The sequence below is a fragment of the Drosophila ficusphila genome, unplaced genomic scaffold, assembly GCF_018152265.1.
Source record: "Drosophila ficusphila isolate 14025-0441.05 unplaced genomic scaffold, ASM1815226v1 contig_198, whole genome shotgun sequence".
Taxonomy (NCBI): domain Eukaryota; kingdom Metazoa; phylum Arthropoda; class Insecta; order Diptera; family Drosophilidae; genus Drosophila; species Drosophila ficusphila.
The window spans coordinates 7,334,013-7,357,123 of NW_025064092.1; the positions used below are offsets into that span (position 1 = coordinate 7,334,013).

Here is a 23,111-nt window from a genome sequence, read left to right on the forward strand (position 1 = left end):
CTGACTTCGGTCCGGATTCTGTCTGCTCATGCTGTCACACACTTCACAAACAGCAGACAGACACGCCCACCGCCTTCACCGCCCCTTTCCCCTTATAGCCCCTTAACAAGTGACAAATAGGCGTATAAGCAATGCTGCTGCGATGGCATCAGTTCGCATTCATTATGCATTACAAGCTGCTTAACCGACTCGCCGGATCCTCGGCGATTTTTCCATTAAATTACACCGAAACTGGCTGCTCTGACAGTACCAGAAGTCCCACCGCCTCCATCCCGCCAGGAATCTTAATGGGAAATGGAAATTCGAGGAAAAGAAAATGCTCCCATTACTTCTTATTTTTTTCGCCCCAATCGCGGGGAGTTCAAGATTGCGAGGCCTCATAATTGGCTTAACCGCAGGAAGCGAGGAGAATCCCGCGGAGTAGCAGTGTTAAAGTGGTAAATATGTCAGCGGCAGTAGAGACATAAATTTTCGTTAAGTAGACGCGCACACGCAATCGCTGCCAGAAAGTAGAAGAATCACTTCGCGTAGAATCCAAACCCGAAAGATGAAGATGTGTTAGGAGTTACACTAAAACAAAAACAAAATGAGCATTAAAAAAAAAAAAGAAATTAATTAATAATAATAAAAGTAATATATGTATATGATATTACTTATGTATATTTTACATTCAATTTAATCGCCTTTAAAATATTAGAATTGCAAAGGAGTTATACAATAATTCCCAACAATTTTTTATTTCCTTAATTTTTGTAGTTCAAACTTTAATTTTTTAATATTTCAGTAACTGTATTTTGAAGATTAAACTAAATTATGCTTTACATATTTGCTTTCTGTGTTGTAGGCTATAATCAGTTGGTCTAATCTTGCTGCGCTTGAATGATGATGATGTGCCACGCCCACCGCCTTCCGTCTTCCGCCTGCTGCGCACATACACGCTCATGCACACGGACAAAGCCTTAATTACAACGTGCCAAGAGTTAAGCTGAATATTTTTTGGTTCTTGTTTTTTTTGGCAGCAGAAGACGAATGAATTGCTGCGGTGTGCCCAGAAACGAAGGCGGGCGTGCGGAGGAGGGTTAAGGTATTGGGGGCGTGGTCCTGAAGGGGCCAAGAAATTTTTTGGGAGAACACGTGCGCACATGTGCAACTTCCGTTAAAAATCTATTGCTAACTTTCAACAATTCACAGACACAAACGTGGCCAGACACACATACGCACACCCACATAAACACCCACACACACGCATACAGACACACACACACACACACACTAGAAAGGTGCGCGCTTTGGCTGTTTGTGTAAGTGAGTTAGAGTTTCCTGCAGCTGTCGTGGCAACTTCCGGTTCCTCTTCTTCTTCTGCTGCTTTTGCAACAACGTTTACGTCGACGCCAAAGTCCATGTCTCAAGACCCGAACCCCAAACCCCCTGGAAACCCCACCCATGTCCCTCCCTCTATCTCCTGCATGACGGCTAAAACACTTATTTGGCTTAAGGCTAAAAACTCAAAGCCAAAAATAGCAATAACAACAAAAAGCAGCCCGAAGGAAATTTCTGGAGGTAGAAAACTTGCATTAGCAAGAGCCAAGATAATACACTTTAGAAGATCGTGGTACATCAAATTTAAATGTTTATATTCAGGAATTAGCATATTAGTAAACAGAAAAGAAAAGTACAGTTTTTTGGCAAATAGGAATAATTAATTTCAAAAACCTAAAACTGAATGCAGTCAAAATTATAATATACAGGAATCCCTCAAAATATGATTCTATATACCTTAAAACTTTACCTAACCTTTACCTGTAGAAATCAAATGAATACACGTCGAAGGACTTCTTTTGAACAGATTGTAACGCCTTGTTTGCTAGGTATACATATTGGTGCACTATTATAAGCATACTCCATTTAGCGATTCCCTTTGCCACTGCAGTATTTTTCTGAAAACAAGCATCTGTAATCAACAGACGGAGATAGTACGGATGGCAAAGTGAGTGGTACGCATGCTGCTCCCTCTGTGTGCTTAAAAAATTGCACAAAGTTTAAGCTTTGTGTGCACGTGTGCATTGGGTTGTGGGTGCCAGGGGGGTAAAGGGGAGTATTGGGGGGTATTTGGGGGTGAATGGGAAGTAAGGAGAACGGCGAGGCAGTCGTGGAACTGTTGCTGAAGTCACGTAATTCAAATAACTAAAGTTGGCGTAAATATGCAGAGCATACAACACACCCACTCGAACTCGAATGGAGTTGAGTTACTGGCAAAAGACAATTGCTCACGCACTTACTTGCTGTTGGCCCGGCTTAAAGTTCATTAATTTCTCTCACCCTGGTTGTAATTTGTTTTAAGCAAACAACCGATGAGAAAGCTGCAGGCTCACAGAAGCGCTTACGTTTCTGCAAGTGCAATCCCAAATACAAAAATATATTAACGTTTTTAAAGATGCTCCCAAAATGTAATTACTAAACTAAATATATTACCCCTGAGAAACTATTACATTAAATCAATCCTGAGCTTTAAAGAAAGAAATGTGATGAGCTGCTAATTACACGCTAAGCTCCTCTTTTTGCCAGCTGAAGAGAAAAGGAGAATAAACACTTCAGCAGTGCAGTTTGGCCAGCACTTGGCTTAAGTCCTCCTCTCGAGAGGTCCTGCCTTATGAGCCATGTCGGGATTCTGGCTCTGGACGTCTGTTGCGTAATTAGTTACCAGATTTGTCTGCGCAATTCGCGCGGCTACTTTATATGTTAATGAGTTTTTGCCAGACCCACTTGGCAAAAGTCCGCTCGCCTTTTGACACAAATTTCCTTTGTCTTGGCCATGAGTGGAGTCTGTGGTTTGGGACAATTGAATTGGAAAACAGCATTCGCGGCTTACATAATGCGACACTGACCAAAAAAAATCCTTTCTTTTTATGGCGCTAACAAAATACGAACGTACATGCTTTATATCATATAATCATATATTTACACGTGCAGAATATTATTAAGAACTATTTATTTGATTACCAAATAATATTGAATGACACCCATTTTTCACTTGCTAAGCTTTCTATGTAATATTTTTCCTGTGTGCACTTTATAGGAGCTCCTCTGGGGAGAAAAAGAAACGTTGAAAATTGCACAAAATATGAAAGTCGCTGTCCTGCTTATCGCACAAATGGCATGACCGGGAAATGGGGGTTTTTTCGGAAAGGGTTGGGGAATAATGCAGGACGGAAGGGAAGAAGAAGAAGAAGAAGGGGGTACAGGAAAACTCTGCTAAAGCGGCCGCTTTTTGCCAAAGTTCAAATTGCATTTCGCAAAAAGGAAGGCAACGGGCGAAAAGAAAATGTGCATGGCAAAAACCATTTTTTGATAGACAGCGGGAAAAGCAGGAAAAGCGAGAAAAGTCCTCATGTGTGTGTGTGTTTTTGAGTGTGGCAACATTTTCTTATCTAAACAATATTGCGACTACTGCACTTGCAAAGCGACAACAACAACGAAATCGCTTCTATGGCTGATTGAACAAAGTTTGTATGCATATACTTTGCTTTTGTTGTTGCAATAATATCAGGGTATTATAAGGTAGTTTTCAAAAAAATTACAAAGAAAATTTTTAAATATTTAGATTAAATAATAAATAAAAATTACCACAAATATTTCTATAGATTCAATGTTTATTTTTGATATATGTAAAGCTTCACAAAATTCTGGGGTATCAAAGAGTTCCAAGAAGGCCTCTTGTTTTTTGATCCTGTATCTCCCGGACCTTTGACTTTGGCGCTGGAAATGAGAAAATGGCAACCAAATATATTTGATACTGTTGTTTTAGTCAAAAACATGTCGCGCTGGTCAAGTTTTATAAGACCTTAAAGTTGAAGTAACTTGTTTTTTTTTTACTTATTAAACTATGAATAAATTTATCAAGAAATTAATATATATGTATATACAATAATTACCCCATTAGGAGATAAACAACAATTAGCTGCATTTTCAATTCTGAACAGTTATCTAATCAGACAACTTCAAAAGTAACGTGGTCAACTGATAAGTTGGAAATATCTAGAATCCATTCTGAGAAGCCATGCAATATGAAAACTCGCACACATTTATTTAAATTGTTTTATTTATTCTAAAACCTATTTTGTTTTTATTTATCATCTGGTTATCTTTGTTGTTTTATGGTTCTTGTTTCGGAACGGGTAAATTACAATGTAAATTATTTATTTCACATGTTTAACATATTGTTTGGGTTTTTTTTTTATTTTTTAAGGAGTTTGATTTGTTTGGTTTTTGTTTGCCCTCACAACATTTCGGCGCCGTCTCTTTCTGAATTCTGCCTATCGCTTTCGCGCCATAAAGGTAATAAAAGATGGTTTAACAAGGTTTTTTGTTATTACAGCTAATTGTAAAATTATAAATTATAAACTTAAAGCAGTTTGTTACCAATTTGATAGCTTGTAACATACATCTCATACATACGCATTTATTATTTGTTTGTCTCTGCTTTTTGTTTATTTTATATTGTTTGTTGGTTCGGAGGAGATAGCTGGTTGTCTAAATAAATGCGTACGTTTAGGAAGCAACTTAAAATGTACGGTGACAGTTTCATGTTGTAGTTTTGGATGTGTGTGTTGTTCGGTGTATTGAGTGAATAAATGTATAATCATTGTGGAATATTTTAACGCCGCCTATATAACTCTGTCAGTGGGGAAAAGTTTGGCGACGGACAACGGACGACGAACAGTGGCACACTGGTAACATAATGGATTAAAGAGGAAAAGCCATTCCATAGGATCCCAGATCCATGCTGGCCGCCTTTTCGGTATGCAAGGCATTTCTTATACACACAAGCGACAGATCATCATAAAAAACGTTTGTTAGCAGATTTATATATCTCTTTGTTGTTGTTTTTGTTGTTGTTGTTAGCGGATGATGTGAAAAAGTTACAATGGATGTGTGTGCTTGGGGTCTGAGGCTAAAGTGGGTGGTTCGGCTGCCCTCGATCCGGCCTAGCCGATCATCAGCCCACAGCCGAGTCTGAAGTTGTTCTTGACGTGGTTCATGCGTCCGCTCAGCGCTAGCGTAAATGGCAATGGGGTTAGACGCTTCTCTAAAACACCGGAGATGTGCCAGTTGGAATCAATTCCGCCTAAAAGAAGGAGAACAATTGAGTAATGCGTTAGGTAGTTAAGCTAAAGGGTCTCATTCGGGTTTCCATTTCAAAATACACAAACCTTTAAATTATACTTAATTATACAGAAATCCAAAATCCCTTTCTAAGAAACCCCAATGACAACCCTTAGCCATCGACCAAAGGATATTTGCTCACCTCGGAAGACCAGATCTGCCTTGGGCAAATCAATCTGGTAGGCCAGCGTGGCCACCGACTCCTGCATTCGCAGGCTGGTCTCAACCTCGACACCGATCTGCAGCTGGTCGCTGGCCTTCTGGTAGTAGCACACGTGCAGGCCACTCTGGCCCAGGGTCCCCGACCACACCGAATTGCCGGACGTATAGCGGCCGACGGCGGACACAATGGCTATCTGACGGCCGGGGACGTTCGGACCGAACTGGTAGGCCAGCTCGGCGCCCAGGGCGAGGGCTGGAGTGACTGACTGCAGATACTGGCCAACGACCACGCCGGAGTTGGTGAATATACTGGGATTGGCCACCGTCAGCGAGGCGGTGTAATCACTGCCGCGATAATCGGTTGTCAGCTGTGAGGCCACCATCTTGGAGTCCTGGATCTGTGGGTTAGTAGAACAGAAATCTTTAGTAACACTGAATGTAAAGTTAATTCTACTATCAAAATATTACAAAAGAACATTGAATATAAAGAAACTATGCACTTATTTGGAAGTTTCTGCGAAATATTATTTTAACTAAGGACTCATGTTAAATGGAATCACCTATTCGTTGAGTTCTTATCCTTAATTTATAACCTTCCGATTGAAATCCCCGCCAAAACTCACCTGCGAGGCGAACTTGCAGCGCAGACGCGCGGAGAACTGGTGGATGACATTGGCATTGAGGTTGCCCGACGGATCGATGTCTCCCAGAAGGACAGGGAACGCCTCCGTGGGGCTGTATTGCTTGGTGCCCACGTAGGTGGCCCCGAAGCGATAGCCACTGGGCACCACATTGCTCATGTTGATGGTGTGCGACACCTGGAAGTGGTTGCTCAGCCCTTTGTTCAGCATGATTTTGGCGCCCTCGAAGGTGATGGCCTGGATATCTGAAGCGGCGAAATATGCACTGGTTGGTTATACATAATATATACACATACATAATATACTGTCCCCCAACCCCCCCTCTCGATGCTCCGTCTCGCTCTCGCATGTTGTAGGTTATGTCATCAGAGGTGCGGAGGGCATTTCGATTTCTACGGCCACTTTTTCACCGGACCCGCTTTTTCTGACTGAAGTCCACGTACCTTTACACTTTTTGTGCAGCTCCTCGACGGTGCCGGGGTTCTCCAGTGGCGCATCCTTGTCGGCGAAGGATGAAGAGCCTACGGCGGACGAAGACGAACCGGACGGCGAGCCGGAATCGGAGGGCAGGACAGCCGGTTCCGGGAGGCCGAGGCCCAGATTTGAGGCGCCACCGCCTGGGGCGCCGGATGAAGCCGCTAGCACGTTGCCCATTTTCAAAAATCCCGATGTAATCTATGTAATTTCAAGCTGCACGCGCTAATCGTGCGTTCTTGTGAGTTACGGCAAAAAAAACAGCGTGACCAGATGGGCCGTTGATAAAAAGCTTCGATTATTGTCGCGCCTTGGGTGTTGCCAGACTGTCGGGACTTTAAATATTTATGCGGAATTTTTAAAAGCTATTGTTGCACACTCACAAAAGCGTAAGAAAATAAAGTTAGAGAACGGATTTGTGCAAAATAATAACTTACAAAGATTTTTAGGCACGACTACATAGGTGTAGAAAAATAAAGTTATCAAATAACGAAATCGAAGGTTTTGACATTTGTTTCGAGAGTGCTGCGTTTAAATAAATTAAATTTTATAAACTATAGCGCACAGGGAAACACAAAGTATTATTAGTAAGTTTTATCAGCTATACTATTTAAAAAGTGCACCCTATCATCGGGTTTTGTAATTAGGCCAAAATGTAATTAAATTATCTCGACCGATTAGATTTGGCCACAACGAAGTCCATTTTAACCTGCCCTTGATTAACCAATGCCAAGCCACTTGTATTAATAAAAACGTTTATATTTCAAGTTTCAAGTATATGTATAGTTTTTCCGTTCGTATTTGTGTAAGTGGAGTTATATGTTGTATGAGTTAGGAGCACAGAAACTCGGCTACGTATTTCTGGTGTGACTCGTTACCAATTAAAAGGAAAATAAACTAATTCTGGAAAGAAGGGGCCAAATTCAATCTTTGCTAATTCCCGTCAGTCACCTAATTAAACGTTAACTTAAGAGCAAAACTAAAAGTAACTACAAAAAAACAAGTTGTACATATACACGTAACTGTTTTGGTGTTTCAGCTAAACTAGTTGATTAAACAAGATTAAAAGAGTCAACAAAGAGGGGTTCGTTTTTGGGAGGGGATGGGGACGTACGATACAAGTTAATGTAAACAAACATTTTTGAAAGCGATGGATGTGACAGTGGCGGGGGTAATCAACAACAGGATGACTTTTCCGGCTCGGCCATCACGAGATTGAAGTCCAGGCTATTAGGCCGCGAGAAACCGGACTTGATGCCATCCCAGCCGTCCTCGGCCTTGTATTCGCCGGATCGAATGCGGGCGTATACCTCCTGGGTGACCATGCGAAAGGCTTCCTCCACATTGGCCCCGGATCGAGCCGATGTCTCAACGAAATGCAGACCATGTTGCTTGGCAAACTTTTGCGCCTCCTCGGTGGTCACCTCGCGATGTCCGCCGGAGTTGATGAGGTCCAGCTTGCAGCCGACCAACGCGAAAACGGGGCGGTGGGGCTCAATGTGACGCTGTGCCTCCATCATCCACAGCGGTATGTGCTCGAAGCTGGCGTGGTTCGATATGTCGTACACCAGCAGCACACCCACCGAGTTGCGGTAGTAGGACTTCGTGATTGAACGGAAGCGCTCCTGCCCGGCGGTGTCCCAAAGCTGAAGCTTTATCTGTGTACCGTCCTTCATCTCGATGAGGCGGGCGAAGAAGTCGACGCCGACTGTGGGATCGGAGAGCTGCAAATACAAAGAAAGTGGATTAGTAAGTATAACATAATAAGTATAGAATCCGAAGCAATTAGTAAGCAGTTGTGTCACAACAATAAATATTATAATATTATGTTTTTAGTTATCTGTTCTTTATCTCATTTATATTTGAAATACCCGCCCTAATTTTGCGCAGCCCTGGTTTTTGTCCAGCCTTGGGTGTTATTGTTGTTGCCTGCTTTATCAGGCGAACACACAACACACACACCAACAGCTTACACACATTGACAAGGTGACTAAGGCAGCATCTCGAAAATATACTCCCTTTGTCTATTTTTTTGCTGCTTGCAATCACTTAATTATGTAATAAACGCATTAACTGCATCATACGGAGATCGCACAGTGGGCCACGCACAGTGAACCACCTGCACAGTGGTCACAAGTCGAACCAAATACGCACCTCGGCAAATTTGCCGTCTGTGAAGAACTTGAGAAGAGAACTCTTTCCCACGGTGCTGTCGCCGATTAAAATCAGTCGAAATTGATATTCGAAAATGGGCTCCACCATCGCGTAGCCGTCCTTTTGCGAATTCACGGATTTGTTGGGCGGCTGGGAATCCGCAATATTTTGACGTCCCTTTCGCAAAAGTTTGAGACGCAAATCGCCCTTCGCCTTTTGTTGCTTTTTTTTTTTAAAACACTTATCCTGATACCAAACGAAGATCTGTGCAGTTTCCTCGGTTCCTGTCTTCGTTCGTTATTCCCGGCCGTCTCTGGTGGTTGATAAATTATAAATATTCAAGAATTCAGCTGCCACTGAATTTTGTTTTGTTTTGGGTTTTTTTTCTAATGCGCAAAGCTGCGCCTGTGTGCGTGCGCTTGTGTGTGTGATAAAGGCGATGTTGCCGGATGGCGCAAACTATCGATAGGCCGAAAATAAATAACCATGATCAAAAATAGCTAAAACAGTCGTAGAACGAGATGCTTATATCATCTTAAACTAAAAACAGTTTTAGGAACATTTTTTAAAAACCAACTTATAACAATCTTGCATGAAGAGAAGTCAAAAAAGACTACACTTTGCTTATAAACTGCATGGATTACAAATATTAGTTTTGGGTCACCTTAGTTTCGGTACCCGGCTAATGGGACTCACTTCGCTGATCTGGCAACGCTACCCAACTGTCACCATGACAGCTGTTCGATTGTAGATATATTTGTACGCATTGTATTTTCCTTTTACGTTTGTTTTCCGTGGAAATTGTCTGTAATTCGCACAGCACACAAATGTACAAAAAATCCGCCGGCCTCTCGAAAGCAGAAACGAAAACGAAAAGCTTTTTATTCGCCGCTGAAAGTCGGAGTCCGTAAATCAGCCGGTTACGGGATACGGAATCCACATCGTTCTCCTCCGTTTTTTCTCCTTCTCCCCCGATTCGGTTACGGAACCAATATTATTACCGTTAATTATAGCCACAGCAGGTCGAAAATATATAGAAATCGCTATATAGATGTTCAAGTTCGTGCTGAACGACGCCGCCAACTACGTGCGCTCCAATGTGCGGGAGTTCAGTTTAAATGCACTGCGATTGCTGCCGCAACTGCCGCAATTGAGTCCATACGATGTAAGAACTCGAATTGCAAGTACTTTAAAGAATGTTTTTTTGGGATTAGCCAATCTTACTGCCAAACCCAGGGCCCAACCTTCCAAAATATGGAATTGTTTATGCCCAAATAAAGCAGCTTTATAAAATAACCCCTGCATCGATTTAATCGATAGTGTACTAAAGATAGTATCTCACAACGATGCTAGATCTGAGACTCGTAAAATATGAATTAGGAATATGTATATTTTAAAATTATAATATGAAACAAAGCCTTAGTAAAAAATAAACAAGAAAAACAATTAATATCAATTATTGTTAAATTTTCACTTTTTGTGTATTTAATATCAAAACAAAAATATATTTTAGGAAAAAGGTAGAATGAAGTGATTAATTTCCGCCGAAGTACAAAGATCCTATTCTTATTTTTGACATATCCCACAGGTTAACCTTGTTTTGAGGGAGAACGAGTTCGTTTACAACTTTCCTGTGGACGGAGTCATCCGGAGCTATGAAACGAATCAGCTGGGATCGAATTCGCCCTGCGAGGACTCACGCACAGAAGCCAGTTTTCTGCACCGCAACGGCTTCATCTGCGGCATTTTCGATGGACATGCGGGGGCAGCTTGTGGCCAAGTGGTGTCCAAGCGATTGCTCCGCTACGTTTCAGCCGCCACATTGCCGCGCCAGGTGCTTCGGGAGCAGATGAAGCAGGGCTGCAGCAGCCAGTCGTTCCTTAAATGCCACAACGACAACGTGGACTTTGTCAGCGAGATTAAACCGATCTACGAAGCCAGTTTCCTCAAGTACATAAAGCAGTTGTCGGAGACACCTCAGCGGGATGTTGCCAGTGAACTGGAGAACGCTTTTCTCCAGCTGGACGAGGGTCTCTCCCAGGAGGCGCTGGCCAGCAACGATGTGCGCACCATGAGCGTCGCACTTTCCGGTGGGTGATGTACCCAGATAATAAGAATACCCTTTAAACGATTGTAAACAACGCAGCAACGTTAAATGATTCTGTATAGCTTTAACAATATTGTTTTGTATTTTATGTATCCATATCTATCTGCCATTTCAAAAACAACAATTTCGAAGGTATCTTTTTTGACGGGCTGCACCGTTCGCATATCTATCTATTTTAAATACGTATTAACACGACAAATAAATTTAAACACACTTATATTCGTATGTAGTATAAAAACAAAAGCATTTCGACTCGCGGATTCTAAAGTTTCATAGCACGGATTTTAACACAATACTTTTGTTTATTTTCCAGGAGCCGTTGCCTGTGTGGTGCACCTGGAGGGCCTGCAGCTGCACGTGGCCAGCACGGGTGACTGCGGCGCCGTGTTGGGCACCCTCGATCCGCAGACGCAGCAGTGGCATCCAAAAAAACTCAACACCGAGCATAATGCGGACAACATGTCCGAGGTGCGTCGCATCCTGGCCGAGCATCCGAAGCAGGAACGCGAAACGGTGATCCGCAATGGCCGGCTGCTGAGTCAACTGGCGCCGTTGCGTGCCTTTGGGGACTTTCGATACAAGTGGTCCCTGGACATAATGCAGCAGAAGGTGCTGCCCATGTTCGGCGAGCAGGCAATGGCGCCGAATTACTACACGCCTCCGTACCTAACCGCACGCCCCGATGTCCAGCACCATGAACTGGGGCCCAACGACAAGTTTCTAGTCATCGCCAGCGACGGCCTGTGGGATTTCCTTTCGCCCAGCGAGGTGGTCAGCCTGGTGGGGGAGCACATCAACTCCAAGAAGATCCTCGAACCGATGCGTCTGCCCGAGGGCGATATAACGCTGCAGGAAATCTCCGACCAGCTAGCCGAACGGAAGTGAGTGTGGACTCTATATTCAATCTGATATCTATTGATTGTGGTTTTTGTTTTTTAGAGCTGGTCTAACCCGCAAACCGGTGGACCAGAATGCCGCCACGCATCTCATCCGGCACGCCTTGGGGGCCACCGACTATGGGATTGAGCACTCGAAGATCTCGTACTACCTGACGCTGCCCAAGGACGTGGTGCGTCTGTACCGCGACGACATCACCATCACCGTGATCTACTTCAACTCAGAGCACGTCGCCCAGCTGCACAGCGAGGCGGATCAATCGACGGGGATCACTGCGCCGGCAGCGTGATCTTCGTGCGAAAAAGTGTACATTTAACGAGCTAACCTTCAGCCTAACTAGCCTAAGTGTTGCGTTTAAGTTTGTTTAATCCGCCATCGGACCTCGGACGACTGCCGCGCCAAATAAATCCCACGCGGAAAGCGAAAAAAACCACATATGCAAATTGACTTGTAAATGGGTGAGGCTGGGATCGACCTTAGTTGCAGTTAAAATAAAAGCTTTGACCTATAAAATTCCATAAACGGGCAACAAGGAGTTTCTTCATTTATTTATTTTCAAATAATTCGTGATATTGTAAAGCAATCTATCAAGTACTTATCTTAATTTCGTGGTTTAAAATTATCCAAACAATTTGTAATTTACACTTTAAAACTTATGTTAATTGATGTTAGGCCAATTTTCCGTATATAAGATTTACAATTTGGGTGTTTTTTTTTTTCACCAGCTTATTTTATTACTGCGAACCGAATTAACCGATTTAACAAATTCCCAAATTGTACAATATCTTGCGTTGAACCCCAAGCATCTTGTATCATTTCTGAGAATCGATTTATTTTACAATTATGTATAAATTCAATTACAATTGTTTATAACGCTGGGTTACATTATATATATGTATGTAGGGGCGATTGGCTGGTGCTTAGGGCCGAGGGACTCGGGGTTCCGGATTTTTGTGAGTCGAGGATAAAGCTATCTAAAGAACACGGGAGCCGCGAACTTGCAAACTGGTAAACGGTACGGGTCCTAATCCTATACATGGAAAAACTAAGCAACTACTCAGGGATTGGAGCTCTGTGTTGTGGGGAGGGGATGGGGATAAGGTTTAGGATCTGAATTAATCCTTGCCATCCTGCTCGGCCGCCTCCTGCCGACTGACGCAGTTGAGGAACTCCATCTGAATGTGCGTGATCTGCGTTTTGCTGAAGCACTGCATCTTCTTCTTCAGGAAGTCGAAGAACAGGTCGAGCTCATCACGCTTGGCCAGCGCCTGGGCCACTTGATGCTGCTGATGCAGCTCCTCCTCCTTGACGAGAATGCTCGAGCTGCTGGCCGCCGCACTGACGGCCAACGGCTGCCCAGATCCACCGCAACTGAGGGCGGGCAGCTGAAGGATCGTGGCCGTCGGTGTGGACGTGAAGGATGTGGTGTTGCATAGCGCCGCTGCCGGTGTGGTTGTCACTGTAGCGGCGTTCAGCGAAATCGCCGGCGTGCTGGAAATCGTTACACTGGTGCTCGTTGCCTCGGTGACATCCACCAGCGAAATGTGCTGTGTGGACGCCGAGGAATCGTGGCGATTGGATGGACCGCCTGCCGACGGCGCTGAAGACGCCGCTGTGGTCGTGACCAGCGTGAGATTCTTGAGCTTGCCGTCGCCCACCAAAGCGCCGCCGGCGAGAACACTGTTCGAGGCGTTACCCGACGCTCCGCTGCTCGCGAACTGGTGTTGGCTGGACAGCCGCACAGGTTGCGGCTCAATGTCCGATATGCAAAAGTCATGGGCATCGATGTAGTGGAAGCCCTTGCCATGTGTAACATCGCTGCTCCCGTCGACGGCATCGCTCACGCCCATTTCGCAGTCGACGTGGGCACCGCTTGCTTCCTCGTACAGGCACACCTCCTCGTAGTCCACCTCGGCGCCAGTGGCTCCGTCCTCTTCCAGTTCGTGCTTCACAATATCCACCTGGCCATCGTGGTCGACCACATCGTCGTCGTCGTCGACATCGTCGACCACATCATCGTCGTGCGCAATCTGGGAGAGCTCAATGCTCGAGATGCTGCCATCGTGCTGCGACTGATGGTGATGATGATGGTGGTGCGGCTGGTGGTGATGATGCTGCTGCTGCTGGTGGTGATGGCCGTGATGATGGTGGTGATGATGCGGCGAAACCGTGTCGTCCGACACGCCCTCCTCGTAGGCGGTCAGGATGAAGGTCTCCGCCTCATCGCTGACCAGTGTGATCTGCGAGGCGCCGTGATGCGAGGACAAGGTGGCCGTGTCGTGATCCGACTGCCCGTCATCGTCCACCACCTCGTCGTCGTCGTCGTCCACCACTTGCTGTTTCAGATGCAGCATCGATCCGATTGGCAAGCTGGTGCTATTGGTGCTACCACCACCGCCTCCTCCGCCGCTCGTCTCATAACCGCTCTGCGTATTCCGGTGCGACTTCAACTTGGGCTGATAAACCGTCGACAGGAAGTCCAGCTCCTTGGCGTACCGCCACTTGGACAGACGGCCCTCGATGTATTTGGGCGTGCGCAGGCGGTACTGGTGGAACGTGTCCCGCAGGTTCTTCCACTTGCGACGCACCTCTTGCACCGTGTACTTGTCTGCCAGGACAACAAAAAAGGAGAATTAGAAAATATTTTACTTAAAATGATTCAAAAAGAATTTGTAAATGTATTTATAAACAGATGCTAACTCCGTAAGATCATTTTAAAGGAGTTAAAGGACCTGGCTAAACCTGATCAGCATCCGACACTCACTTCCAATTTGCTGGGCGACCTCCTGCCAGCCGTTGAGGACATCGGACCGGCGTCGCTGGTTCGGCTGCAGCTTGTAGTTGTAGAGGGCCGGATTCTGGCGCACCAGATTGATTAGCGTCAGGATATCGTCTGTGGGCGCGTTATCCTTGTGGTAGCGCTTGCGCTCTGACGTCGACGAAGACATGTTGCTTCTGCTGGGGAATTCACTGCTGCTTTGTTAATGGATCCTGGTTCGGATCTAGATATTGATCCCTATCCTTTTAACCGATTCCTTTAGTTCACATTTAGGTGTTTTGTTTTTGTTTATTCCAGAAAAAGAGCGACTTTCGTTGGTTCTCGTCGAGATGCACGCACACACCCACACTTCAACGGGGGTGTATAGGTGTAGAAACAAGCACGCACACACTCTCGCACACTCGATGAAAAGGATAGCGAGTGTATTTGTCAGGATCTCCCTTTAGCGATCTTCGGTATGCAATCTCCTTTAGAATCGGAGGTGTTCCTCCACGGAAACTAACTAAATGTGTGCGGATTTTCTCTGCACTTGATGCTCTCGCCTTGCTTTTTTGCTTTGCTTTTTTGCTTTGGCGTTGCTTATTTCGCGCTAGAGATGGCACATCGCACAATTGGCATTTGTATGAACTGTCACAGTCACAAATCACGGGTCAATAGATCGCGAGTCCTTTGAATCAATAGACACAAATTCGGTTGGGGATTGTATATTGACATCCTTTAAGCGTAAAATAATTTATGCTTTTAAAATAACTTTGTTTTGTTTTATGCCTGATTTATTTGACTTCTTATCAAGTTTTAAAGGGTGATAGCGATGGAAGTCTTGCCGATGATTTTTCAAAACAAAGAAATCACTGTATTTAAACATTGAATATTTGAGCTAATTTAATTATATTTGACTTTAAAAAATATTTCAGCTTAGAAACAATTAATTTAATCTATATAATACAGTATAGTTAGTATATAATAATTCGTAGCATATTTTCAATAAGGCAAATAACGTAACACTGCTGGACGGTTGCTCAGTGGACAGTCGATAACAACCATCGATAGCACCGCGCACATGCAAGCCTGAGTTTATTTTTTTCGCCTCCTCCAAAAAAAAAACAATTGTAAATTAGCCGCAAAAAGCAGAGGAATTGTGTATGATAATGAGCACTCCGGCGAAAAATAACAACGGCACTGGCCTGGAGGACGTAAATATACCGGGCCAGGCTTACTTGCGCGAGGCTCTGACGTCCTGCACGGATCCCCTGAAGGCCATCGAGAGTTTTCAGGTTTGTTTACGTTGCAACTAAAATGGGCGCGAAAAGTTCGGTTGTTTTATTTATTATTGCGTCGATTTCATATAGCTTGAGAATGGTGTTTTGCTGCCTTCATTACGACCCATGTTGCCTTTACTCGACTTGCATGGAGTCCGCCGCTTGGATTTCCATACATCCCTTATGGAGGAACTACGGGACAAGTTGATTGCCCACATCAACGAAATGGGCCAAAAGGAGCCGCGCGAGCGGGACAAGAAACTCAAGGAACTGCTCGTTAAAAGCTTCCCCGTCGTTCGGGTAAAATCCCTGCGTCCCGTGGTCATGGCGATACTCAGGAACACCCAGCACATCGATGACAAATACCTCAAAATCCTCGTCCGGGATCGTGAACTCTATGCAGATACAGATACAGAAGTCAAGCGTCAGATTTGGCGAGATAACCAATCATTGTTTGGCGACGAGGTGTCCCCTCTGCTCTCCCAATACATTCGCGAAAAGGAGCACATCCTTTTCGACCACACCAACCTGAATAATCTGTTCTTCCAGCCAACGCCCAAAGTGCGAAGGCAAGGAGAGGTGGTCCAAAAGTTGGCCAACATGATTGGAACCAGTGTCAAGCTGTACGATATGGTGCTGCAGTTCCTGCGCACTCTTTTTCTCCGCACCCGCAATGTCCACTATTGCACCTTACGTGCGGAGCTGCTGATGGCCTTACACGATCTCGAGGTGCAGGAAATCATCTCCATAGATCCCTGTCACAAGTTCACCTGGTGTCTGGACGCCTGCATAAGAGAGAAAAATGTAGATATCAAGCGTTCCAGGGAGCTGCAGGGATTCCTGGACAACATTAAACGCGGGCAGGAGCAAGTTTTGGGTGATCTCTCCATGACACTCTGCGATCCGTATGCCATCAACTTTCTGGCCACCTCGGCCATCAAGATACTGCATCATCTGATTAACAACGAAGGCATGCCGCGTGATAATCAGATACTCATCCTTTTGCTTAGGATGCTGGCCTTGGGCTTGAGTGCCTGGGTGATGATTGATTCGCAGGACTTTAAGGAGCCGAAACTGGACTGCCAGGTGGTCACCAAGTTTCTACCCGCTCTCATGTCGCTGATGGTGGACGATCAGTGCCGCAGTTTGCACGCCAAGCTGCCGCCAGATGAGCGAGAGTCCGCTCTGACCACAATCGAGCATTCTGGGCCGGCACCGGATGCCGTGGAGGCGTACATCCAGGAGAGTTCGGTGGCCAGCATACTGGCCATGTACTATACGCTGCACACGGCACGGCTGAAGGATCGTGTTGGTGTACTCCGCGTCCTGGCTATTTTGTCCGCTTGTAAGGACGACCGGGCGTACGAGGATCCTTTCCTGCACTCACTGGTGAGTACTTTTTGCAAATGCGTGAAGAAAAGCCCACTTAAATCATTTGTTATACCTTTACAGATTGCTTTGCTCATCCCCATGAGCGAGGAGTTCTCTACCGAGGACTTCTGCACTACGCTCTTCGATGAGTTCATATTTGCTGGACTGACGCGCGAGAATGTTACCTCGCGGCACATGCTGAAACTGTTGTGGTATGTGCACAACAAACTGCCTTCGGGTCGTCTGGCCACCTTGATGAAGGCCATGCAACCGACGACGGCCCACAATGAGCACATCCACAAGCTGTACGAAACGCTGCAGGAGAGGATTGGCACTGGGGCGGCGGAGACACCGGTCATCGAGGCGCCGCCCATGGAATTCGATTCGCCGCTGAAGAGTGTGCCAACGCCAGGGCCCCATTATAATGTCCAATAGCTAGAGGCACCGGCAGTCGCAACGCCAGCGGCTGTCGTCGGATGATGATTGTTGTTAATGACGACCGGAGGAGGCCCGAGATTTGGGCGCCTTGGCACTTCTAAGCAGCCGGCGGGATGGCAATCCCAATTTAGCACACATGCGCAAATCATAATTATACTGTTTAGATTAGGCAGAAAGTTCTGCGACCGAGCAATCGGATATAGTTTACATATTTACAAATGTATCGCTTTGTTAGCAGGCAATCAATTTGTTGTCGCTGGCTATTATATATTATATATTACTGTTACGCTAGTGTAACGATCGATTCTAGTACACAATATAGAGTACAAATCTAAAGCTGTGTGTTCACCTTTGGTTTCAGGTATTTATTTCGTAGGAAACTGAAATGAAAAGCCTGGCAGCTGATGTTTAATCAGTTCAATTTTCACTCAACTTTAATGCTTTACAAAATAACTGATGGTTTTTCGTTTCAGGCAGAAAGAATGCAAAGTTTCTAAAATAATTCGGTACAAATGTTTTATATTTAACGCTTATAGCTTAGGGAAAAGACCAAATTAAAAAGAGCTATTAGGGATAGGAGTCTTTCGTCTCATGTCTGATCTGTTTCAGCGACTGTGGAACTGGCAACTGGAGCTACTGCCGCTGCCGAAGCGGTTGGAGATGTGGAGGCGGCGCCACCGGACGTGGACACGGGCGAAACGCCCACGGGAAACGTGTCCAACGGAGGTAGTGAGGATGAGGGCGACAGCAGCTCATCTAAACAGACGGTGGGCGAGTCTATGGTTTGGATCTCTGGCGAGAGACTAGGAGCAGGCGGTGGCACTGACAGCGATGACGAGGAGGACGAGTTAGATGAGGAGGATCCGGAGCCGGAGGAAGACGATCCGGAGGAGGAAACGGAGCTGCTAGTGGTGGTGGTTGTCGCAGTGCCCGAACCTGTTGTCACCGCCGTCGGTGATCCCCTTTCTTTGTCTCTTTCTCCAACAATTGCTGTGTTTTCTCCTTTTTCGGCTGCATCTTCTCCGGCTGCCTCATCTGCAGCCTGTCCTGCGCTTGGGGACGAACCTGCTGACGAGGAGGCAGCTTTCGGCTGTGGTGGCGCGGGTGTGGCAAATATATCCTTTTGCCGCTCAGACTTGCACTCCTTTAGCAGTTCTACGTACTCCGAGTGCAGGCGCGTCCATTCGGAATGTGGCTTCAGCGTATCCAGAACGCACTGCATCAGTTCCAACTTTGGCACAAACTAGAGCGGGATGGAGGCATATGTTATAAATCAAAGGACCCTTTACAGATTGAATCCTCTCACCTGTGAAATTCCCGGCTCCGGAATGCTAAGCAAATCGTCAAGGAACACACGCATTCTTTTCTCGTTCCCAAAGCTGGCCAGCTGGAAGGTGAGCATCTTGTGCCAGTGCTGCAGTTCATCCAAGGATTGGAGGGCCTCGCATAGTTTGATCTGATTCTCAATGAACCTGATTTTGGCGCTCTGCTGCCAGGCCTCCGAATGTCTCCTATAATCCAGAGATTTACCAAAATTAGTAGCTGTTTAAGTAGATATTAGGTTTATCTATAACTTACAACTCCATGCCGCCAGTGAAACAGAAGTAATTCTGACTGCTGGCCTGCATACTGAGCAGGGGGAACTTCTCCTGCATTTGGTCCATGTCCCTGGGCAGAGTTCCCCGGATGCCGTGGTACATGATCGCATCCTTGGTGGCCAGCACTAGCCACGATTGCAGGCTCGTCGAGTATGAGTACGAGTTGCCGCTGGGAAAGCCAATCAACGGCATTCCCTGATCCGTCACGGAAAACTGCACAGCTGTTCCGTGTTTATTCAGCAGCTCCAAGCATCCGGCCGCCAAGCTGATGACCTTTTTGCCAATGTCCCAAATCCGCAACAATCCACACTCGGTTAGCACGCCCACTAAACTGTTGTCCGGACTCTAAAACGATATGCAATAAGGTAAATTGTTTGATTTTCTGTTTTTAGGAAAAAAATGGAAAAAGAAATGTTTTTTTATCCGGACTCACAAAGGCGCAATGCACGGCGGAACTGGTCAGCGAGATGGCCGGAAAGACTGGGCAGCCGGTCTCCATGGAAATGAGTCGCATGCTCCCATCCAGGGAGCACAGCATGGCATACTTTCCACACAGATTCAGGTTGACCACCGGCGATCCAACGTAAAACTCCCAAAGCATTTCCTTTGAATCCGAAGCGGTGACCTTCGCGAGCATCCCATGATTCGTTTTCAGATGACCGTTCTGCACATGAAGACGATAGTCCAAAGCGGCCTTGACAAACTCACTCTTTCCGGTGGCAGTGACATTGAGATTGCTGGGTCCACTGGTGCTGCTCTGGTGCTCCTCGAGTCGTGGAGACCGTGGCAGCTCGCTGGTCTGGCCAGGATCGAAGGGCTGTGACTGCCGGCGCTGGCTGGCGGGATTCGTTTTCAGCCTGGAATCAAGACGACCCAAGTCCGTTTTGCTCACCAATGGTTCCAGTGGCATTAGGGGCGTGGCAGCGCTCTCCGTGGGCGCAGCACACGAAACCGCTCCACTGGCTGCCGAGCAGGAACTGAGGGCTGTGGCCGCCGACCCACTGCTGGAAACTATACTGGTGGTCAGGGAGGTGGGTCCCTCTTCATGCAAGGGTATAAACATCGGCGTGATTCTCCGCTTGCCGTCCTTGGTCCTCGTTTCCGTCTGTTTGCTAATGGGTCGCTGGTTGCCCTCGTTGTTGTTCAGTGGGAACTTCACGGACTTGTCTCCTTGGGGCAGTAGCAATCGCTTCGGATTCTCCAGGAGTGCACTGTGCTTGCCCAGCCCATTGCCAACCGTACCGTACATTTTCTGCATGATGTTGCTCTGCTCCGCATGGGAGATGGGCTTGCCGAGCTCCTCCTCGGTGAATTTCAGGCAGGCAACGGTGCCGTCGCCGCTGCAGGCCATCAGCAGACATTCCTGTGGTCCCCAGGAAAGATCGAGAATACTGTCGTTGAACAACTCGTGGATGACGATCATCGGTCGCTGCAGGGCCGTCATCCAAACGGAGAGCGAGCGATCGCGCGATCCCACGGCCAGGCAGCAGTATTGCAGGGCCTTGCTGGGACTGCCTTCGTTCACTTGGCGCCTCAAGATGGAGTTGTGGAACCTCACGCACGTCACCGCCTTGCGATGCCCAACGAAATCCTTGTCGCACTTCCAGCCCTCCCGTTCGATGATCTGTGCGGTGGGTCCGCGGCCGTTCATGGCGTGTGCGGACACCAAATACTGGCCATCCGGCGACCAGGAGAGTCGCAAAATGTGCGTGGTGCCGCCGCACTCCTCGAACGGCTCGGTTATCGTGTGCGAGAGATTCCAGTCCATGGTGTTCCAGATCTTGATGCTGCGATCGTCCGACTGCGAGGCCAAGAAGCGACCCACCGGATCCCAGGACACGCCCTTCACCAGACCCGTGTGTCCTTTCAGCGTGGCCACCGCATGCGGAAACGCCTGGGCATCCCAAATGATAACCGTGTTGTCGATGCTACAGCTGGCCAGATAGACATCGTTGGGTGACCACGCCAGGTCCAGCACATCGCCATCGTGGCCGCGCAGTGTGTAAAAGCATTTCCAGGACTCGTGATTCTTCTGCATGCCACCGGAACCAAAGACTCCACTGGATCCCGCGCACTTGCGCCAGATCATGATAAGCTTGTCATCCGAGCCGGAGGCCAGGTTTTGGCCATTCTGTGACCACCGCACGCAGTTGACACAGGCCAAGTGCTGGTCCATTTGGCACAGCATCTTCGGCACCTCGGCATCGCATTCCGCCTTGTCGGAAAGCACCGGCAGCAGATTCCAGATGACAACGCGGCCGCAGTCGCTACCCTGGCCACCAGTCGCGAATTTCGTGCAATCCTGATGGATATCCACCGAGAATATCTGTTTGTCTGCCGGCAAAAACAATGGTTAATTTACACAGCAAATTGTATATATTGCCGGATTTTGCCGGCATTACGGTTTCCGGTTGCCCGCCACTCACCATCGTGATGCACCCAAGCCGGCTTGAGGAGCCGCATTTACGGTGGACTTATAATTAACTATACTTTGTGGGTAACTATGTTTAAATTAAGTTAAGTTTAATAAGTTTAACTAAATAAACAGCTTGCCGCAGTGTGGCCGCAGCTTATTGCTCTTGTAATACCAATTCCTGTCTCTCTAGTGTTGCATATGGCTTCACTGGTCACACTGCATGGGCGCCAAAATGAGTTATTTTTAAATTTGGGAAACTTGCTAAAATTGGTATGCAACATTTTTAAGGACCGAAAAACATTTAAGAAAATGCATTCCCCGTTAAAATTAAATAACTATTGGCCTTTTTATGGAGGTTTTACTGAAAAAAAGTGTCGGAAATGGGGCGAAAAAATTGGTAAGGGTACCCCTTACAAAATCTACAAAAAATGGCCAATTTTTTTCCGGCCAATTTTGAAAAACCTGGTATTCAACATTTTCAAGCAGTTCGAAAAACTATAGAAAATGCATACCTCCTTAAAATAAAATGATTTTTAGCTTTTTATGCAGGTTTTACTGTAAAAAATAAGCAATTTCTACAGCGGTTAAAAAATGACAGAAATTAGTGTTTTTTTTAAGGTTTTGTCGTTTAAATTCATAAAATTATTTCTTTAGATTAACACACCTCCTCCTTTCACCCCATAGGCCCCACTTTTACCACTTTTTTTGTACCACAACTCGGGGGGAGGAGTAAAACTAACGAAAGGAAACGAACAGCGAGGAAAGCGCCAACTAAAACACGAAAGTTTTCCTAAGCGCTTGGCTGCCATTGGTCTCCTTATTCTATGGGCGTGGTTGGGGAAAATGGAATGGGGGATGGGGATGGGGGAGGGATCAAGTAAATCAAAATAAGACAAATATTTTGAGAGGAAGAATCCCAAGTTTATCAAGCGATTTAGAAACGAAATTGCTTTTGCACAATTTCTCATTTGCTTAATTTGCATACAGGGAAATTGTCGTAAAATATGTTGTTTGCTTACTTGTTTGTTTGCCTCGCCAGAGTGGGGATGCTCTTCCCCCTCCACCGATTTCACCAAATGCAAATCACAAGCCGCAAATTGACTGACAATCCGAACTGTCTCAATAAAGTGAAAATCGAAATAAAAGCACTACGAGCCCACTTTACCTGGGACAATTTGCAATCCAACGCATCTGTCGCCGGCAACAACATGTGGCATCAATGATGTTCCTCTAAAGTTTCCCCTTTTCCCCAGATTCTTCACCATATTTTCCTCCGATTTTTCCCACCCCCCCAGATTTTCCGGCAGATTCCTCCGCATCATTCTCAATGCCACTTGACAATTGTCAACAAAGCGCACGTAAAGCGATTACAGTCTGCATGAGTGCATGGAAATGGAAGTGGAAATGGGTGTGGAAATGGGTGTGTGGAAACGGATCCTGCTCCTGGGATTCATCCTCCACGAGGACATCCATTGTGGCTCTCGGTATGGCTGACGGATATTTGGCAAATCCGACGCCAGCGGCACTTAAGCAGCTCAAGATTGTTCACATTGTCACGCATAAAAGCTGGATTCTGCAGGAAAGGCAGGTGGATTGCAATATATATATATTAATAGAAGCCTTCTAAGCTTTGAAATGTATTTATTTTATAT

General features: G+C 46.1%; 6 protein-coding genes across 6 annotated transcripts; 2 read left to right on the forward strand and 4 right to left on the reverse strand.

Annotated features, from left to right (window-relative positions):
• Positions 1–4,081: 4,081 nt before the first annotated feature.
• On the reverse strand, positions 4,082–6,879 carry LOC108095364 (mitochondrial import receptor subunit TOM40 homolog 1). Its single transcript, XM_017196445.2, has 4 exons — positions 6,410–6,879; positions 5,949–6,211; positions 5,306–5,723; positions 4,082–5,125 (listed from the first exon to the last, which is right to left on the reverse strand). The coding sequence occupies exons 1-4, from the start codon at positions 6,618–6,620 to the stop codon at positions 4,986–4,988; spliced, it is 1,032 nt and encodes a 343-aa protein (XP_017051934.1). The 5' UTR covers positions 6,621–6,879; the 3' UTR covers positions 4,082–4,985.
• A 299-nt stretch (positions 6,880–7,178) lies between these two features.
• On the reverse strand, positions 7,179–9,025 carry LOC108095365 (ras-related protein Rab-39B). Its single transcript, XM_017196446.2, has 2 exons — positions 8,595–9,025; positions 7,179–8,164 (listed from the first exon to the last, which is right to left on the reverse strand). Exons 1-2 carry the CDS (start codon positions 8,700–8,702, stop codon positions 7,616–7,618), a joined length of 657 nt encoding a protein of 218 aa, XP_017051935.1. The 5' UTR covers positions 8,703–9,025; the 3' UTR covers positions 7,179–7,615.
• Positions 9,026–9,318: 293 nt separating this feature from the next.
• LOC108095355 (pyruvate dehydrogenase [acetyl-transferring]-phosphatase 1, mitochondrial) lies at positions 9,319–12,033 on the forward strand. Its single transcript, XM_017196436.2, has 4 exons — positions 9,319–9,759; positions 10,183–10,684; positions 11,015–11,582; positions 11,641–12,033. The coding sequence occupies exons 1-4, from the start codon at positions 9,646–9,648 to the stop codon at positions 11,885–11,887; spliced, it is 1,431 nt and encodes a 476-aa protein (XP_017051925.1). The 5' UTR covers positions 9,319–9,645; the 3' UTR covers positions 11,888–12,033.
• A 95-nt stretch (positions 12,034–12,128) lies between these two features.
• On the reverse strand, positions 12,129–14,994 carry LOC108095354 (lateral signaling target protein 2 homolog). Its single transcript, XM_017196435.2, has 2 exons — positions 14,363–14,994; positions 12,129–14,206 (listed from the first exon to the last, which is right to left on the reverse strand). The coding sequence occupies exons 1-2, from the start codon at positions 14,544–14,546 to the stop codon at positions 12,714–12,716; spliced, it is 1,677 nt and encodes a 558-aa protein (XP_017051924.1). The 5' UTR covers positions 14,547–14,994; the 3' UTR covers positions 12,129–12,713.
• Positions 14,995–15,425: 431 nt separating this feature from the next.
• On the forward strand, positions 15,426–17,781 carry LOC108095338 (negative elongation factor B). Its single transcript, XM_017196420.2, has 3 exons — positions 15,426–15,651; positions 15,727–17,025; positions 17,089–17,781. The coding sequence occupies exons 1-3, from the start codon at positions 15,520–15,522 to the stop codon at positions 17,440–17,442; spliced, it is 1,785 nt and encodes a 594-aa protein (XP_017051909.1). The 5' UTR covers positions 15,426–15,519; the 3' UTR covers positions 17,443–17,781.
• Positions 17,782–17,861: 80 nt separating this feature from the next.
• Positions 17,862–21,608, reverse strand: LOC108095337 (protein HIRA homolog). The gene is made up of 5 exons (XM_017196419.1): positions 21,470–21,608; positions 19,477–21,377; positions 19,024–19,388; positions 18,752–18,956; positions 17,862–18,688 (listed from the first exon to the last, which is right to left on the reverse strand). The coding sequence occupies exons 1-5, from the start codon at positions 21,504–21,506 to the stop codon at positions 18,035–18,037; spliced, it is 3,162 nt and encodes a 1,053-aa protein (XP_017051908.1). The 5' UTR covers positions 21,507–21,608; the 3' UTR covers positions 17,862–18,034.
• Between the last annotated feature and the right edge of the window lie 1,503 nt (positions 21,609–23,111).

Coding starts and splice junctions, on each gene's coding strand:
- LOC108095338 (XM_017196420.2), top strand. CDS start 15,520: ATGATAATGAGCACTCCGGCGAAAAATAACAACGGCACTGGCCTGGAG. Junction 15,652..15,726: donor AGGCCATCGAGAGTTTTCAG/GTTTGTTTACGT, acceptor GATTTCATATAG/CTTGAGAATGGTGTTTTGCT. Junction 17,026..17,088: donor ATCCTTTCCTGCACTCACTG/GTGAGTACTTTT, acceptor ATACCTTTACAG/ATTGCTTTGCTCATCCCCAT.
- LOC108095355 (XM_017196436.2), top strand. CDS start 9,646: ATGTTCAAGTTCGTGCTGAACGACGCCGCCAACTACGTGCGCTCCAAT. Junction 10,685..11,014: donor CATGAGCGTCGCACTTTCCG/GTGGGTGATGTA, acceptor TTTATTTTCCAG/GAGCCGTTGCCTGTGTGGTG. Junction 11,583..11,640: donor GACCAGCTAGCCGAACGGAA/GTGAGTGTGGAC, acceptor TTTGTTTTTTAG/AGCTGGTCTAACCCGCAAAC.
- LOC108095337 (XM_017196419.1), bottom strand. CDS start 21,506: ATGCGGCTCCTCAAGCCGGCTTGGGTGCATCACGATG. Junction 21,378..21,469: donor GGCTTGGGTGCATCACGATG/GTGAGTGGCGGG, acceptor TTTTGCCGGCAG/ACAAACAGATATTCTCGGTG. Junction 18,689..18,751: donor CGGAGCCGGGAATTTCACAG/GTGAGAGGATTC, acceptor ATCCCGCTCTAG/TTTGTGCCAAAGTTGGAACT.
- LOC108095354 (XM_017196435.2), bottom strand. CDS start 14,546: ATGTCTTCGTCGACGTCAGAGCGCAAGCGCTACCACAAGGATAACGCG. Junction 14,207..14,362: donor GGTCGCCCAGCAAATTGGAA/GTGAGTGTCGGA, acceptor TTGTCCTGGCAG/ACAAGTACACGGTGCAAGAG.
- LOC108095364 (XM_017196445.2), bottom strand. CDS start 6,620: ATGGGCAACGTGCTAGCGGCTTCATCCGGCGCCCCAGGCGGTGGCGCC. Junction 6,212..6,409: donor GCTGCACAAAAAGTGTAAAG/GTACGTGGACTT, acceptor TCGCCGCTTCAG/ATATCCAGGCCATCACCTTC. Junction 5,126..5,305: donor GGCAGATCTGGTCTTCCGAG/GTGAGCAAATAT, acceptor TCCTTCTTTTAG/GCGGAATTGATTCCAACTGG.
- LOC108095365 (XM_017196446.2), bottom strand. CDS start 8,702: ATGGTGGAGCCCATTTTCGAATATCAATTTCGACTGATTTTAATCGGC. Junction 8,165..8,594: donor CAGACGGCAAATTTGCCGAG/GTGCGTATTTGG, acceptor TTGTATTTGCAG/CTCTCCGATCCCACAGTCGG.